General features: G+C 37.1%; 1 protein-coding gene across 1 annotated transcript in view; it reads right to left on the reverse strand.

Moving 5' to 3' along the window:
* Window positions 1-201: 201 nt before the first annotated feature.
* LOC111153200 (regulatory factor X7) overlaps window positions 202-17,772 on the reverse strand; it is a 145,855-nt gene continuing 128,284 nt past the window's right edge. Inside the window, exons 6-10 of the mRNA XM_022512072.1 lie at window positions 13,331-13,447; window positions 11,949-12,033; window positions 11,023-11,230; window positions 7,767-8,062; window positions 202-6,301 (exon numbers count right to left, since the gene is read on the reverse strand). Of these exons, the coding sequence (XP_022367780.1) occupies window positions 3,023-6,301; window positions 7,767-8,062; window positions 11,023-11,230; window positions 11,949-12,033; window positions 13,331-13,447 (3,985 nt within the window). The 3' untranslated portion in view covers window positions 202-3,022. The remainder of the gene's footprint in view (window positions 6,302-7,766; window positions 8,063-11,022; window positions 11,231-11,948; window positions 12,034-13,330; window positions 13,448-17,772) is intronic.

A 17,772-nucleotide genomic window follows, 5' to 3' on the forward strand; every position in this document is an offset into this window, starting at 1 on the left:
AAGAGCGGTGTTCAGCCTTGTGCTGATTTTTATCCATTTCTATGAATTTCATGAGACCTAAGGAAGAATGGCATCAGGTCTGTTTGAAAATGGCACGCTGCCTGTGTAAGATAGATCCCACAAATCACCTTAAGACCCAGTCAGTTTAATATAAAATGTTTTTAATTGTTTTTGAAAACATTTAAAAAACAATTTTTGAGCACTTTCAATAAAAAAAGAGAACTGAAATGCTACTGCAATATTCAACTACTGTAGTTTCAGCAGGTACAACAGACAACAAAACACTGGGGAAATCTGACTTTTTGCACTAAATGAAAACATGAAACAGGGCTTGTTTTTTTGTCATTTATGGTGTAGTAAAGCACATTATAGTACAAGACTATTATATGAACCTCAGATGCACTGCACAAAAAAAAAACTTTCCTTCTTTTCAGTTCAAAAGTCAGTGCTTATTGCAATTATATGCAAAATTATTTACTTCATGAAGTCTTATCATGATAAACAGTATGAAAAATGTTTTAAACATGAAAACAATGAAAATAATTTGAGAAAAGAACATATTCAACAGTAACTAAGCAGAATTAGTAAACATAAAAAAGTAAATAACTTGTGAATAACTACGCTTGCCTGGTTAACACTGAACCAGTTTTAATACAGCCAAGAAAAAAAAAAGTGGTTACAGGAATACCTAGTACTGTACAAGATAAGTCAATAACACTCATGCACATTTTGTGATCATGTATTAACATGGTGAAGCAAACTAAACTTAATTCTTCCTGCTGTAATATTCTCATGTAAGAGAATAAGAAATAGAAATATCTCATTGAGATCAATGCACATTGCTACATAAGACAATTTTATCTGTCACTTTGATGACATTTTGTCTTTTCATAATGAAACACATTTAAAAAGTTTAATCTGTGGACTGTATTGGTTGCATTTATCCTAAGAGATGTGCCTACCACAGGTTCAACAAATTTAGTGCAATATATGAACCCCAGAAAGTTTGCTGGACGAATTCAACCAAATTTAAAGTGTTTGCTGCAATACTGTACAGAGGGTTAAAAATCCTCCAGTCTTTTATATTTTTATAAAAAAAGATTTCCATTATTTTTATATTAGTAGGAAGCTAATAATGTAAACAAGGGATTAGAATGGCCTCAAAATCTCCTTTTCAGAGTATCTCATATAGAAAGGCTCCCATCATTTGTTAAGAGAAATCACACAGTTTCCTTTGGGTATTGCATACTTTGGTGTGCAGTAGTGCTGTGTCTCAATGTACAGTGAAGAAATAACTAGCATCAAGAAAAAATATCTAACAGATCATTAAATCAAGATAACAGCAAACACACACAAATGCCGATAACTAAGACATACCAATATATAAACCTCTGAGCCAACCCTAGCACCGTTTATTTATCAAAATATGTTAATACCCTACCTTGCAAATTTATTGAACAATGAAACCTTATTAAATTAAACCCTTCATCACATTTGTTAAATATTCATTGATTGTAGTCTTCTGATTGGCTTACTAATTAAGGTAAAGGAAAGCTTAGCTAGCTAGGTTCAAGGTAGCATAGCAATGGTTTAATGTTAGCTTTAAAAACTTAATGGCAATTTTTAAATCTATGTGAAAGTAACCCTAACTTCACTCAAATGGAGCTGTCAACTAGTAAGCAGATTTGTGTCAACAAGAAATTCATAAATAATTACTCATAAAACAAAATGGGAGCCATACAGAGAAACATTTTAAAACACATCCTGAGTGCTTCTTTTGCAATTGTGGTTATCACAATAAATAAATTAAGCATGTAATAAAATGCTCCTCTTTTTCAAGTACTATTGATATCCCCTTTGTTTTATCAGCGACATAAAGATTTGTGGCTTCAGACCTCAGGTGGTGAAATGTTTTTTGTTTGTTTTTTTATGTTATCTCCCTCCGGTTTATTTGTTTTTCAAGGGATCCCATGATCAACTTGTATTACTATATTCAGGAGCGAAGGAGTCAGTCACTAAATTGAGGATTTAGGAATATTATAATTAAAAACTTCAAATTAAATCTTAAATAGAATTTTAATATCTGCATTTAGCCACTGTGATGAAACTAAGAAAATGCTTTTATTTTCCTTCTAAATTCTCCTAACTCAACTACCAAATAACAAAACATGAAGTATTTTTCTAACACGCTTGTATTTATTCTATTAAATTATAATATTTGGAGTTATTCACTTGTCTGTGTGGGTGAGCACACATACACACGTCTCTGTGTGTTTGCTGGCTCCATATTAAAAATAAATTTTAAAATAAGACTAATGCAAGGTCACAAATAGAAATGGCTACTAGTTCTTCCTTTAAAAAATTTTAGTGCAGCTTTTGCTTTCCTTAAATTAATATTTAATTTCCCATTATTTTCTCCTATTTAAGCCCTTCAAAATGCAGGTGCAAATGGTACTGAAGTCCCAGAAAGTCCTACAGAGATTTTTTTTTCATTCTACAGTAGCTCTATGCTTCAAGCCTAAATACCGATAATAACCTGAATATTATCCCTGCTTCAAGGAAGACCTTCTTGTCTACAGTTTACCTTAGCTATGATTTCATATCTAAAAGATAATGCCAACAACAAAAAATAGCCTAGACCTAAAATCAATGGTTTCCTCTACATTCTGTGCAGATCAACTGATGAATTAAAACGAACTTATACAAAACAAAGATGGAGACTGCTCTTGTAAAAGCTGGTTAGTCAATTGTTTACTAGCAAACAATGTGATTAAATGGGGGAAACATTACAAAATTGAAAACCTAATACTTGCTCTTCTACAGCCTACTGTCTTCAGAAACTTGTTAAGAACTGAGGCGAGTCTAACCATTTCCTACTGAAGAAGAAACCACTTCTGCAGCAAACTCTTTTAAAATGTCACAATTAATAGTTAAGTGTTTCTGCTGCGGGAGGCACTTCCATTAAGACAAATACAATACATATGTCTTTAGATACAGTGTGCTACATATTATAAAACACTATTTAACCCAACATTTCAACAGTAGGATGGTCCTTGCTTTCTATCCACTCAAAACCTGATGAAGTCATAGAGCTCATGGATTCACTGCAAATTTGTTGAAATAATGGGTCATTCTTTAATTCTTCCAGTGTAGCTTCATCATCTTGTCCCTGCTGACGACCTGGATCAAACAGTAGGTTTGGGTCTAAAGTGTTCAAATCATTGATGCTGCCTGAGAGCTCAGAAGACAACCTGATATCACTAGAGAAATCAGACGCAGTATTAGTGAGATCAGATGCTACCTGACCTACCAGCTGCTGGTTGGTTTGCAAGCCGTCTCCACTCAACAGGTCTTTAACAGTGCTATTGAAATCTAATTGTTGCTCTCCGATTTCTGATTGTGCTTGATTATCTCCAGGAGAAAAACTGATCTGATCGGTGCTATTACTTTTAGTGAGGTAAGATGGTGTTTGGAATTCATAAACAGAAGTGCTGGAATCGATCATATTCTGCGGATTGGCACTAGGAAAAACAGTGGAAGTTTCCAAAATCTGAGTGAGATTCATCCGGGCCGTGTAATTGGAGGGCAGGTTGTTCATGCCCAAACCTCTCACTGCATCGTCATTGTCAGAATCAAGTTTACTCAACAAAACGTTGGTTATTTTTTTACTGTTTGTTTGCTTCTGAAGAGCATTTGGGAAGGCTGTCTGCATCATGACTGTCAATGGAACTGACTGACTTCTTTGAGCTATGTTGTTGGCACATGCATCTGTGTGAACATTTGTGAAAACGTGAACTTCTGGGGTTACCGGACTTCCAAAGGGGGTCACATTAGATCGGGGGATATTAGATACTGGATACAGGGTGCTTCCACTAAGATTACGTTGGCGATGAACAGCAGGGCTCACACTCCGGCATCTGAAGTTGCTGCTGGCAGATGAGTTAGTTCCTTTATTATCCAGAGGGGCAGGAACTGCAAAACCCTCCTGTTTGTTGGTGTTATTTACAGTGGCACCTTGATGCTGCACAGGAGAGACAGGAGTCAAACGACCGAAATGAGTGTCATGATGTCTGGACTGAGACTGGTAAGACTGTCCAGGCACAGCAAAAGCATGAGGTTTCCTGAAACGGTCTTCCACTAGTTCCTGATAGCTTGGGAGAATGCCATGGCCAGAAACCGATGAATTACTAACCCCACTATACCCATTATTCATCCATTCAAGTTTGGTTTTGTCAGGGTGTGTGGCCATGGGTCTTTGCATCGGTTTCACAGGACTACTTGAGATAATGCTGGCATCATGGTACGCCATACTGGAGCTTATTGGGGTAAACGCAAATGGATTCCTGCATTCAACAGGGCTGGGAGGGACACTACTGCTGCAGTTAGAATGTGGAGTACCGATGGGTGTGTGTCGGCTACTTCCTAAAGCACTATCCACAGGTGTGGTCTGGGCTAGCCTGGAGCAAGGGCTCTCCCGTGACAGACTCTGAGAGCCAGCAATCATTTCTGACGTTGGGGTTGGGGTTGGGGTCGGGGTTGGGGTTGGGGTAGGAGTGGGTGTGGGTGTGTGGATTGGAGTGCCATTGCTATGGATTGGATGATAGAAGTGGGTACTGGAGGCATGAGATGACATTGGAGCTCCTGGGGTTACAGACTGACTCTGAAGGCTCATTCCCAAACAGTTACCATAAGAATGAGAATTGTTCATTGATATTTGCTGCTCCATAAGCACCAGCTCTTCCACAATACTATCTTGTGTAAGCTCATCATCAAAAGGAAAGTAGCTTTCATTTGTTTGGGAAACAGAAGGCTCAAACTCTTTCAGTTCAGACTGTAGAGGTAACTGATCTGAAGACTGTGCTTGTATTTGATTCAAAGAAGATTCTTGTATCTGGCTATGCAGCTGCTGGGTATATGTGTCCTGTGGCATTCCTTCTAATTCCCAAACAGATTTCTCTAAGTCATTGATATCAGAGTGCTCAGGAATTGTCATAACACTGATATCTTGCTGTTGTTCACAGCCGGCAGATAAAAACTCAGAATCCTTACTGACCTGTTGCCATTCATTTGAATTAAAGCTGCCATCTGGTTTCGAATCACTGTCCAAAAGAAAAACATTCCCTTCAAGTTTTACTTTTATATCTGGAGATGATGATGGTGTTTGCTGTTCTGAAGCTGAATCACTGGCAATGAGAGCAGAAGAATTCAAGGGTCGATTTGCCACTATGTGTGAGTTGACATTTATTGATACCTTGCTAGGAATCTGAGCACCGGCTGTTGAACTTTCTATTTTCCCTGAATGTGGAACCTTTTGGTCCTTCTCAACACTGCCTGGTTTCTGACCTTCTATGATAACTGCAGAAAGCTGTTCCACAATTGGTTTCTTTATGGGAGGCACCTGGGACTCTTGCAATGCAGAAGACAGTCGCTTTCTTGGACTTTTAGTGCATAATTTAGGGTCTTTATTTATTGAGTCACCATTAGCTGGTGAGGTGGTGCTGGTGAAAGTTAAGTTCTGAGTGGCAACTGAGAGGGCGACAGTGCTTGGATTATTGCCTGTTGAAGTGCCTGGCAGAGTTTCACTACAGTGACTTTTACATTTGGTCCTCTGGTCACAGACCTTAGTTGCTTTTACTTCAAGGACACCTTCATTTGAAGGTTTTTGCACTACTCCATCTGTATTACTTTTCTGTCCCAGAAGGGCACCAGCTGCTGTTTTGGGAGCTTTAGTCCCCTCAGAGTTCTCTTGGCACTGTCCAGGATGTTCATCTGATGGTGCTTCAGGTTCCATTTTGACTTCCACGGCAGATGCTCCTCCGCTGCTGCTGCTGGTCCTGGACCCCGGTGACTGAAGCGAAACAACAGAACCATTCTTGATCTGTGGAATGGTCCTTGATTCTTCTGTTGTTCCTGTAGCACTGCTTACTGAGGCAGAATGTTTAAGAGGGGCACTACTGTTGCTGGGCGTGAGGGATATTGCTGTCATTTTCACCACATTTAGAGAACTCATGTGTGAAGTGGGTACAACAGCAGTTTTGATGGGACTGCTAGTAAAGAGGACAGTAGTTGGGGAGCGAATGGTGAGTGCACTGGTGTTGGCTGGTTTGGGTAAGATCTGAGGGTAGCGGTGCCGGGCAGAACGATCCCCACCAGGACTAGCTGGAACGTTCTGAGGAGTCTTTGGTGCCTGTTTCACAGACTGCATGTGCTGAGTGACCACTTGTACATTGAGGGGAAGAACTTTGCCATCAGAAGAACTCATTGGACTTGGTGAAGTTACCAACTGCCTGGTTCTCTGGACCTGTTAGAAGGTAGAAAACAAAAAAGATTTAACAAGTCTAGGATATAAACAGTAATTCACATATTTGTATAGCATTAACGCATTTAATAAATGTAGTGTTAGAAAGAAAAAGAACACTTCCTCTATTAGACAAGAGTTCTATATCTATCTATTTATCTATCTAGATATCTATAGGTATCTCTATATATGTTAGATCCAGTTCTATACAGACACATAAATATAAAAACTGCAACACAGTGCAATATAGTTATAAAATATAATAATACATGAGAAAAACATTAAGCTACCTTTCAAATGAACAAGATTAAAAACTTCACATTTGTGACGAATGCTTGCCAAAATCATCACTTTTTAAGGTTATAGGAAGAGAAGATAAAATCTTGAAAAAATATGCACTATAAAGGTATCTACCTCTGGGCCAAGAAAGTGACAGGGGGGACACTGTCAAGGGGGGACAGCCATAATGTCATTGCACATTAGTAATTAAACCATTGTGGATACAGTCTCAGATAAAACTACTGTCTTCCCAAGTTTTCTCTACAATGAACAGCATACGACTGTATTACCACATATCCAATATTTTACTGACATGATGATTATGATGATAAGAAAAACAAAGATAAAAAGATCTCCTTAATGATATCATCAATAATAACATAAAAAACCACCTTGCTTTAGCATGATGCCCTCTCATTTTAAAAGCCCCTTCATCATAACCTCAGTTGTGTGAGACAGGAAAGGAGACTATAAACTCTGTTTGGAAATAAGGAAACAGATTCAGAACAGCTACGGGATTTGTCTAAGGTCCTGTGTCCAGCAAGCCACAGCAATACATCTATATTAAAGTGTTATCAATCTGCATTACAACTCTGCTGCATCTGAATGTTAAAAAGAAGAAAAGTTTAAACCAAAAAAAAGTTTGCAGTTGATCATCTTGGCTTAGCTAGGGATGACAATTCTAAAAATGACTCATCTCTTACATAAAGCTCTGACTGGTTATGTGTGCATACTGTGCACATCTCAAATCTTTGTATTTTCACTTGTGTTCATTTTATAGCTTGCTTTGTAATCAACATAATATATTGTGAAAAAACAACTGACAGGGCGCCTGGGTGACTGAGTCAGTTAGGCGTTGGACTCTTGATTTCAGCTCAGGTCATGATCTCAGGGCAGTGGGATCAAGCCCCGGGTCAGGCTCTATACTGAGTGGGAAGTCTGCTTGAGATTCTCTTTCAGTCTGCCCTTCCCCCTGTTCATACTTGTGCACGTGGCTCTCTCTCTTTCTCAAATAAGTAAATAAAATCTTTAAAAGACCACTGATGGAAGCTGAATCTATCTGTACTCACAAAATCAGTCTGTAACTGAATCTATATCTGTACTTGCCTCCTTCTCATGGGCCACTTAATTAAACAAATGATCTCCCACCATCCCAATGAAGTCTAACACTATTTAATAATGATATTACCGGAATGGGACTAGGGACAGCTGCCACAACGATACCAATAGGCTGAGGAGAAAGGATTGCAGGATTTCCATTAGAAAGATTAGTTACTCCATTGGTGGTAGCGCCTTCTGGTTTTTTGCCTGAGGATTCTCCTGGCAAAGGGGACTGTAGTTTCTGTTCTTGCTGCTTCTTCTGAATTTTCCGTTGCAACTGCTGTTTAGCATCAATAGGAGAAGGCAAAGTCTTCACTTGAGGCTGAAAAGAATTACTCTCAGCTGTAGGTATAAAAGCAGACGGCTGAGTAATTCCTTTAATTCCTGAAAATGAACAGAAAAGAAAGCTAAAATAAATACTCTGTTGCATGGAAGGCAGTCACGACTCAATTTCTTTGACTATATAGCCATCTACCAGCTATATAAATCCAAATCGGCACCCAAAATCGGCAAATTTTAACTCACAATCTCTTTATAAAGCCTAAGTGTTAGACTTCCAGTTTAAAAGCATTTTTCAATATGGTTTTAAGTGACACATTAAAATATGGTTCAACTCAGAGGACGTTTCAGTTAAATCAGCAATAACAGATGAAGATTTTGAAAAGAGTAGTAGCTATGTTCTAAATATGCAGAAGTTAAGATAAATAAATACCAAGGGAGCATGTTTCACATCTTATCAGATGTCAGAAATTTTCTTCCCCAATTCTCTAATTAGAAATGCATACATTTTTGTGATTTAAATATTCAGCTTACATGGGGCATTCAATAAATATCTGCTGAAATCATTCACATTTAGAAAAAAGGCATATAGGGAAAATAAGTGTTTAATTCTACCAATTCACAAAGAGGTACTATTTTAACTGTTACTAACTATACAATTATTCCAGTATGACACAGGAGTAATTAAGCAGAGCTTCTGCATAAACCTAAGGTTAAGGTATTTTGAAACAGTGTCACTGAGAAAACTTTTCAAAGCAGTAGTAAAGAGCAACACTGAGAAAAAAAAGGAATGATAAACTAAGCAAGAGATACATTTTAAGAACAGTGATGATATAATACAATTAATTTTTTGAAAAGCTCATTTCACATTTAGGGAATATCATTACGATCATCACAAAGTAAGCTGTGGCTAGTAAAAACAGTGGAGACAAAAGGGGAGGACCACACCATCCTTCTGGTACACCCTTCCCCGGCCCACTTTTTGCTTTTCATCTTGTGAGGGGGGACAGGAGAGAGAGAAAGAAGTGACTTAAACTCTTTCCCACATACTCACTCCTCAATAACCCCTCATCTTTTGACCCCCTTTTGATCACCTAAGTACCATTTTTTCTCTTCAAATCCACCTCAAATTGTACTGCTCCTTCTTGGCCCCCAGCCTAGGCTCTGGCTTCTCAGCACCTGCACCCAAAAGCCTCTGCCAATGGCTCAAAGCTCAGCTGTCTCCCTCCTGCCAGAGTTTCTGGACAGGAATGACTTCCAAGCAGCTGACTTACAAAAGGACATTTGTAACACAACCTGTTCTTAATATGGAGACTATATTTATAAAAAACCAAATTCACCTTCAAAGGATGAAGATTAATCACCAAAGGTATTAAAAAAAATATATGGCAGTGGTTGGGAACAAAATTTTAAGAGTCTAAATACGTTTTGAGTAATGATGTAATTGCTAAACTACTGAATACTTTCACAAAGTGAAACAAGTTTACATATGAAATTTTTAGTATTTTCGTTTAAAAACACCCTCTTTACACTTATGCTTTAAAAATTCATTCATCCCATCATTCATCACTTCTTTCAGTCAAAACTTTGCGAACAATGAGGAAAATAAGACGGAGATGTTTCTTTTCCCATGATCTCTCCTAAGTCCTCAGTTTGTTCAAGTACTAATTTGGGTGTCAGTAGGGGTAAGAGAAAGAGAACACAGGAAGCTGAAGGGCCCTATCTTTTAAAACCCTATTTCACCAGAAGATAAGAAGACAGCATGATGTAATGCAGTTAACCTAGGCTTTTGAGACCAACAAACTAGAATTCAAATCCTGGTCCCACTGCTTATCTGGCCGTGCACAAATTACTTAACTTCCCTATGCCTATTTCCTGATGTGTAAAATGGGATTTAGTATCACCCGTCTCAGAGAACTACTGGGGGAAGAAATGAGGTAACATATGAAAAGTTACCTAGCTAGGTAAGGCTACCCACGTGCTCTCCTATTCATGTGTAAGTGAGCAGATTTAAGTCACACAGTTTACAATCTAGTCAAAACCATGACAAAATTATGGTCAGAGATTATTTTGCTGAATCAAGTCCTCAAATAAGGTGAAAGGATAGAACACTTATATACCCCCCCGCCAAAATACGTAAAGCTTCTGATAAATATAAACTGAAGGAAAAAAATTGTTAAAATTATTAAGATTTTAAAAAAGTGAAGTTATTTAAGAAATTATAATTCTGGCTGGGAGAAATTTATTATGATTTTAAATTATTTATATTTAGTAATCAGAAGACTCATCTTTGGAAAACAAGTTTCAATTAATGTATTTTCACAGAAATTATAATTTCCTAGAGTAATAATAAAACTTACTTATTCTTCCTTAGGTTTATAAGGTATTACCGAAATGAGATATTTAAAAACTGCAACAGGACAGGTACTTCGCACAGCTACTAATTTAGGAGGGAATTGTTTATTCCAGTACTGTCAATTCCTAAAACTATCAAATGAAAAAAATCCCAATTTGAACAAAAATATTCATCTGAATGTGTATTTTTTAAAAAATCACTAGCTACTTTATAAACATGCCTCATGTAGTTTGCTTTTTGACACTAAGGCACCTCTCACACTATCCAAAGATCATTTTATTTGTAAGTATTAGTTTCTAACAGGAAGACAGCACATCATTTTAAAATTTTAATCTTATCTAATATTTACTAATTTAGACACATATATATTTAAAAGTACATATACACACATTACTGAAATTTTAAAATAGCAATGGAAAAATTAATGAAATATCAACTGGTATATCGTAGAAGTTTCATGTTTTAGCAGAGCAATATACTAAGAAAAACTATAGCTTCAAGCTTTATAATGAAATAACTATAACTATTAATATTTTTGTTAGCTCAACAAACCATCTGAACTTAGAGTTAAGTGAAGTGAGGGTAAACTCACACAAACACTAAAAAGACAAGGAAGTTCTCTAGTGAAACTCTTCTTTTGCTACCAACTCTAAAAGGCAGTAACACCTCTGTCCTTTTTAGCGTTAGCTTATTAGTGGTAATTTTGTACCTGGTGGTGCTGCTGCCATTACCGTTAGAGCTGCCATCGACTTGGTACCTATATAATGACTTTTTACAAGGAAGCGGGCTAATTCCAAGACTGTGTCAAACGGCTGGCTTAACACTTTCTGGGCCCATTCACACACAAGACGGCAAGCAGAAGAGATAACTTCCTCATCAATATTTTGAAGCTGCCCAGAAGGTTCAGTTCCTTCCAACTAAACAAAGGAAAAAGGAAAAGTTAACTTATAAAAGTTCAGAGCAATTAAACTGAAGCACATCGAAGACATGTATTCTTAATTAGAAGATGTAATCTAGATCTGTCGGGTCCAAGTTGTATAAAATGCCCTGTTGGCAGGCATAGAAAAGCTATGCAAATACGAGGCCTATGCCTACACCACCTGCCAGGGCACAGCCGCCAGCAGCACTGGGACTGGAACACTGAAATGCTCGTTAAATATATATGAAGGCTAAGGGATCTTATGAATCTTTCTAAAAGCCTTTTCTGACATCAATAAAACAAACTTTGCCACTAGCTGTATTTTCTCTTCTTAGTACTTCTGGCCACCTCAAGTCTTTTGTATACCTAGGTGGTATTAGATAAGTAAATCAAAAAGGGGGAAAAAAAGATATTCATACTATATTACCCCACAACCTAATTCTTCCTCTTGACAATATATATATTGTCAATGTACATCATGCATATATTTCAAAACCAGTTTAGACCTATGTTCCTCCTAATTTTGAGAGCCATGTTGACTTAAGTCAGATATGTTAAACATTTTCAGCCAGTGTTAAATTTTTTGTCTCACTGATTTTGTAAAAGGCATAGTTCCTGGCCCCTGGTTAAACCCAAATGAGACTATGCAGTATGCATTTCAATGCTGATATTAAAGTATAATTCTATTTATGAAAAAGAAAAGGCAGAATTCTTACCCCATCTCCAGTTTTGTGAAAATCAAGATTGGGCAGTGTTGGCATATGAACAAAGGCTTTTTTCCTTAGTCCACTATAGCAATATGTAATAAACAGTTAAGGCCTAAAGCATTCTAAATTAAATAAACTGGCTTATATATAATTAGCATTTGAGAAGTAACTATATATGAAGTAAGTATAAAGTCAACACGAGATAACATCTACTTTCAGAATTCTTCAGTAAGAGAAACCTCAATATTATAAATTCAGGACATTTTCACTCTTTTGAAACTGGAGCAGTCTTTGTAGAATGGTTATTCTCTTAAATAAAACAAAAATGATTCTCATCTGTTATAAATTTTATGAATAAATGTTCCTAATAGGTTGTGCCAACCACCAGTAACAAACAGGTCAGAAGGAAAAGAATATCCAGATGGAAACCTGGCACAGCACAGGGAAACTTTAGCCCAGGGCACTGGGACAAAAACAACTCTTAAGAGTGTCACAAGGGCTTTAACCTTTTCAGTTCTTTTTCCACTGAAACACGCAGGATTATCGCCTGTTACATGGCAAGGACCCATCAAGACAGTTTTGCTTGCACTCAGAAAGTAAGGACGGGTCATGCAACAAGTGAGCAGAAAGCACCTGGAGCTGTTCTAGAACAGCAGTGCCCCCTTCTTTTCCCTCCCCTCTCATCTCCACAGAAACGGGTTTCTGTGCTTTGAAAAAAGCCAAGGGCTATGTAAAGAGAAATAATATTTTTCTAATACAGAGACCCTCTATTTTACAATCTTCTGCCAAGAGTCAAAAGGACTTTAATAAATTCTTCATTTTCATCTCCTTCTGTTTGCTTATACTAAGTGTGTCTCTGTCACAAGAGGGATCTTTCCTATGCTCTGGCTTTAATTTTAATATAGGCTTTAAATAGTTGGCTGAAAAAATACTTAAAAGAGAATATAATCTTCTAGAACAAGCTCCACAGGAATTTTTCCTGAATGGTGTATATTTTGCCAAGGAGACACTGATGTTTCTAAATTACAGGAAGAAGATAGCTAACCTCTTTCTTCACTTTTATTGATATGATTTACAGTAGCTGCACCATGACCTATCTCAATTAATCCTTATTGTTAAAGAAAAGAAGACCAGACCATGAAGAACGCACATTACAGTGACAGAATATGGTGACATCTATCATAATCCTAAAACCACTATTTGTTATTTCTCTTGCAGTTTGATATGTAGCCAGGAAAACAATGTCTGCAATTATTCTACTAAGAACTTTGAGTCGTTTATATTTGTTGACTTAAATTTACTTCTAAATATAGTTGCTAGTTGACCTACAACAGCAGATATTCTAAGTGATTACTAAAGCGATTATGAAAAACCATTCTGGTAAAGGATATTTAGATTTGCCTCTTGTGCCCAGACGACGTGCCTTCATGTTTGGAAAGACATTTTTCATGATCTTTCCAAAGTCAGCAGCACTTAATGGATGGTAACCAAGATTGTCACAATAGCTCCTGAAAAAGAAGGAGGGACCAATTTAGAGCAACAGAACTCAGAGTTACACAGGACAGTGCTATTTCAATATAATTTGACCACTTTAACAAAATTTAAAACCACATCTTTGAGTCACTCACCACAAATTTCACTGGCCATAACTTTTTGGAGACTAACTCAGGTTTAGTTAGCTTGTTTCATCCTCAGGGTACACAGTACTCCTGCTTTCAACAGCATCCCAAAAACTCACTGTAAGAGATAACCCCAGTACAAAGTCGTCCAATTACAATCCAACCCTGCACTCTGAGTATGTCCAGCTTGACCAGTAGGGCTCTACATTTCCAGAGAAGTATCAAATTCATATACTGAGATAATTTCCAGTGTATACATTATGTAAGTCAGAAAAAAGAAACAAAACTATATGGTTTAAAATGTAAACATATTGCTTAAAAGGGACCTTAGGGATCATCTATACGAACACTCTCATTTTACTGATAAGGGGGAAAAAATGAAGGCACAGAGAAAGATTCTGAAGGTCCAGTGTTCTTTCTTCACCCCTACCACTGCTATTATTGCCAGGAAAAAGTACTTTGTAAAGCAGTAAATTCAAGTGGGAACAGGGAAAAAAGCCAAGTCTTAACTACCACTGGAATCAGGTGTTCTGTTTTTCTCTGCATCTGCCAGTCATAGGTAAGAAGCCAATCCCTCCTTTGCCAGTTCAGCAGCAGGCCAAGGCCACGTCTTGTCTTGGCTACCAAGGCCTTTGAGAGAACCACTGCCTGAGCAACACCAAAGAGGAAGTCAGAGGAACTCCCTGGGAATCCAGTGCTAATTCCCTACCTCACCTCTTTTTCAGCACTGACCAGAGCAGCTTCTTGATAATATCATGAAGTGGAGAGCCAAAAAGAGATTTGGGAAGAAGGAACAGAGGAAAACAACTGGAATGCCTGTGAACAGGGTATAATGGTAACTGGGACTTTAGTTCTTATAGACTGCTGAATATACTAGCTGTTGCTAGTATATGAAAACATTACATATACTTATATGTATATTTATATTATATATGTAATAAAATATATATAAGTATATACTTATATAGTACATTTCTGAAGTGACCTAAATTTAAGTCAAATTGGATGAGACTTAGGATGAGGTAGGGACTCTGGGAAGCCTTAACAGAGATACTAGGGGCAGGTTTTGGAGACAATGGTATTATTCTTGACTGTGCCCCTCCAATACCCAGACCAAATTCCACATACCCTTGGTGCAGGTGTGGGGAGAAAGGAGCTGCCCAGCAAACACATTCCCAACAATGTTGAAGAGGAGGGAGAAAGGAAAGGAGCTAACATGTACTGAGAATTCCCTTTACAGGAAGTATTAGATTAAATATGTTATTTTTAACTTGAGACTACATGTAATACTCTGAGTGGTTCAGGGGTCAAGGTTTAAGGTACAAAGTGAAGAGGTGACTATTTTCTGGTGCTGACAATTTAAATGAATTGTATCAAATCATAACCATTTCAGTATCAAGTTAAATCAGTCAATTTTATGGTTTAAATCAGCACAGAAAGAAACCATAGATGAAGTTCTTTTTGCACCTCAGGGACTTGACACGTCCCCTCTACCTGGAAAAATTACTTTTCTTATTCTTCAAGTCCCAGCTGAAATGTTATTTCAGAAGTGTCTCTAACAAGGACCCTACTGAAAGCAACACCCTCCTATGACACCCTCACCGTATTTACCTATCAGTATACTCTGTTTTTGTCTTTTCATGACTTCAATATTATGTAACAGCCAATTTCCTTGTTGTCTCTGTCTCCTCCCTTAGGCTATATGTTCAACCAGGGCAGTGACCATAACTATCTGGCTCACCACTATATTGTCAGCATTAAAAACAAGATTTAAGGGTCACATTAAGTCTTAACATGACATTATGTCATACTTAAAATAAGAAACTTTAAAGAAACACATAAGGCAATAAGGAAAACACAGTCCACTGGGCTCCTCTGACAGCATTGGCGTTTATGGATGGGCCTAAAAAGCATGACACCAAATAAAGTGAAGGAGGGCAATGAGTCTAATGAGAAAAGTTATACAGCTATCCTATTCTCCCTCTGGGATTTAGGTTTTAATGCTTTTTTCATTACACTAGTATACCAAAATTTTTTACTTTGGCAAAAGGGATGTGTGAAAGGTCGGCAAAGTTAAGTATCAAAATGACCAATGCAAAGTTTGCTTGTTAAATTCTGGGTGTGACTTCAGAATGTGAAATGTTTTTTGATTCTTATTTATTCCACTAAAAGAGGAATTCTGGGATGCCTGGTGGGTTCAACTGGTAGAGCATATGACTCTTGATCTTGGAGTCATGAGTTTGAGCTCCATGTTGGGTGTAGACATTACTAAAAAAATTTTTCTTTAAAAAATAAAGAGGACATGTAAAAGAGAGGAATTCCCCGTCTGGAAGAATGCTTGCTTATTATTATTTTTTAATAATGAACTTATCTTTAACAAACTCTTTAGTGAATAGATATTAAAAAGTACCTTGCAGATATATAAACAGCTTAAATTATTCCTCCTAAAAAAATAGTAGGCAATGTTAAGAATAAAATTGCTAATAATTCAAAATTCTATACTTTGACATCTTACATGTCAAGGAGAAAATAAACAGAGTCCCAAATTAAAAGCAACCATAACTGGAGCAGGTCCTCAATTTCCTTAACTTTATGAACTCTCAGAACTGGCAATGAGTTTAGAAGCTGTAGGGTTCAACTTCCTGACAGATGTGGAAATGCCATTCTCCTAACTGATGGGTTACATCAATGTGAATACTTCCCCTGATAGGGAGGGCTCTTTATTGTAAGATGGCCTATTCAATTTTTAGTGGTTCTAATTTTCAAAGAAAAAGTATTTCATTATTAGGGCCCATTCTCCACTGGGAAGATACAGATATTCAATGATTTTGTTTTAATCTGAGGAAATATTTTTAGATTACTTACTCATAATTTTGAAACTAGTGCTATGTAACAAGCTATAAATTATTCCAGGTCATGTGGCGATCTTAGTTAGTTTACATCTGATTTTCCTGGTTCATAACTTAAACTGCAGGTTGATCAAGCAACATATGGTATCAGGTATGGTCAGAATGGCTAAAATTAACAACTCAGGAAACAAAAGATGCTGGCAAGAATGTGGGGGAAAAAGGGGAACCCCCTTATACTGTTGGTGGGAATGCAAACTGATATAGCCACTCTGGAGAACTGTGGAGGGTTCCTCAAAAAGTTAAAAACAGAAATACACTATGATTCAGCAACTGAACTACTAAGTCTTTATTCAAAGGATATAAAGATAGTGATTTGAAGGGGACATGCACTGCAATGCTCAAAGCAGCACTATCCACAATAGCCAAAACATGGGAAGAGTCCAAATGTCCATCAACTAATGAATGGATAAAAATGTGGTGTACACACACACACACACACACACACACACTGAAATATTACTCAGTCACCAAAAAGAACGAAATCTTGCCATTTGCAATGATGTGTATAGAACTATAGTATGTATATATGCTAAGTGAAATAGGTCAGTCAGAGAAAGACACATACCATATGATTCTACGCATATATGGAATTTAAGAAACAAAACAGATGAACATAAGGGAAGAAAAACTAAAGACAGAGAGGGAGTCTCATAAGAGACTCTAAACTGTAGAAAACAAACTGAAGGTTGTTAGAGGAGAGGTGAAGGGAGATTCGGAGTAACTGGGTGATGGGCATTAAGGAGGGCATGTGACGTAATGAGCACTGGGTGTTATCCGCAACTGAGGAGTCACTAAATTCTACATCTGAAGCCAATACTCCACTACATGTGAACTAACTTGAATTTAAATCACATTTGACAGGAAAAGAAAAAAGATAAAGTGTCAGTTGATACCTAACTCAGTGTCAGATTATATTTACCCAAGACTTAAAATATGGGAGGAACAATGGTCCATTCGCAGGATAACCAACATTCCATTGCCATCCTTAAAATGAGATTCCTTTTTTTTAAAAAAGGAAATAAAAAAATTTTTAATCTCATTTTTTAAAAATAGTGTGCTTTTAAGACTTTGAAATGAAGCCCAATTTCAACATGATCATCAACACATCACTCAAAATCTTTGGAAGCAAGTGAATCTTTAATGTTTATTCATGCCATTTACAAATTAACTATAAAAGTTAAACATTGCTTAAAGTTACGAAAATATAAACAAAAGTCATGGGACACTGGGGGCAAAAATACAGCCTTAGGCTACCTTAGCTTACACACCTGGACATTTTTGAGTGCTCTGTATGCATTAAATTAT

This window comes from Enhydra lutris, unplaced genomic scaffold (genome assembly GCF_002288905.1).
Source record: "Enhydra lutris kenyoni isolate GAN:26980312 unplaced genomic scaffold, ASM228890v2 scaffoldscaffold31, whole genome shotgun sequence".
NCBI lineage: Eukaryota > Metazoa > Chordata > Mammalia > Carnivora > Mustelidae > Enhydra > Enhydra lutris.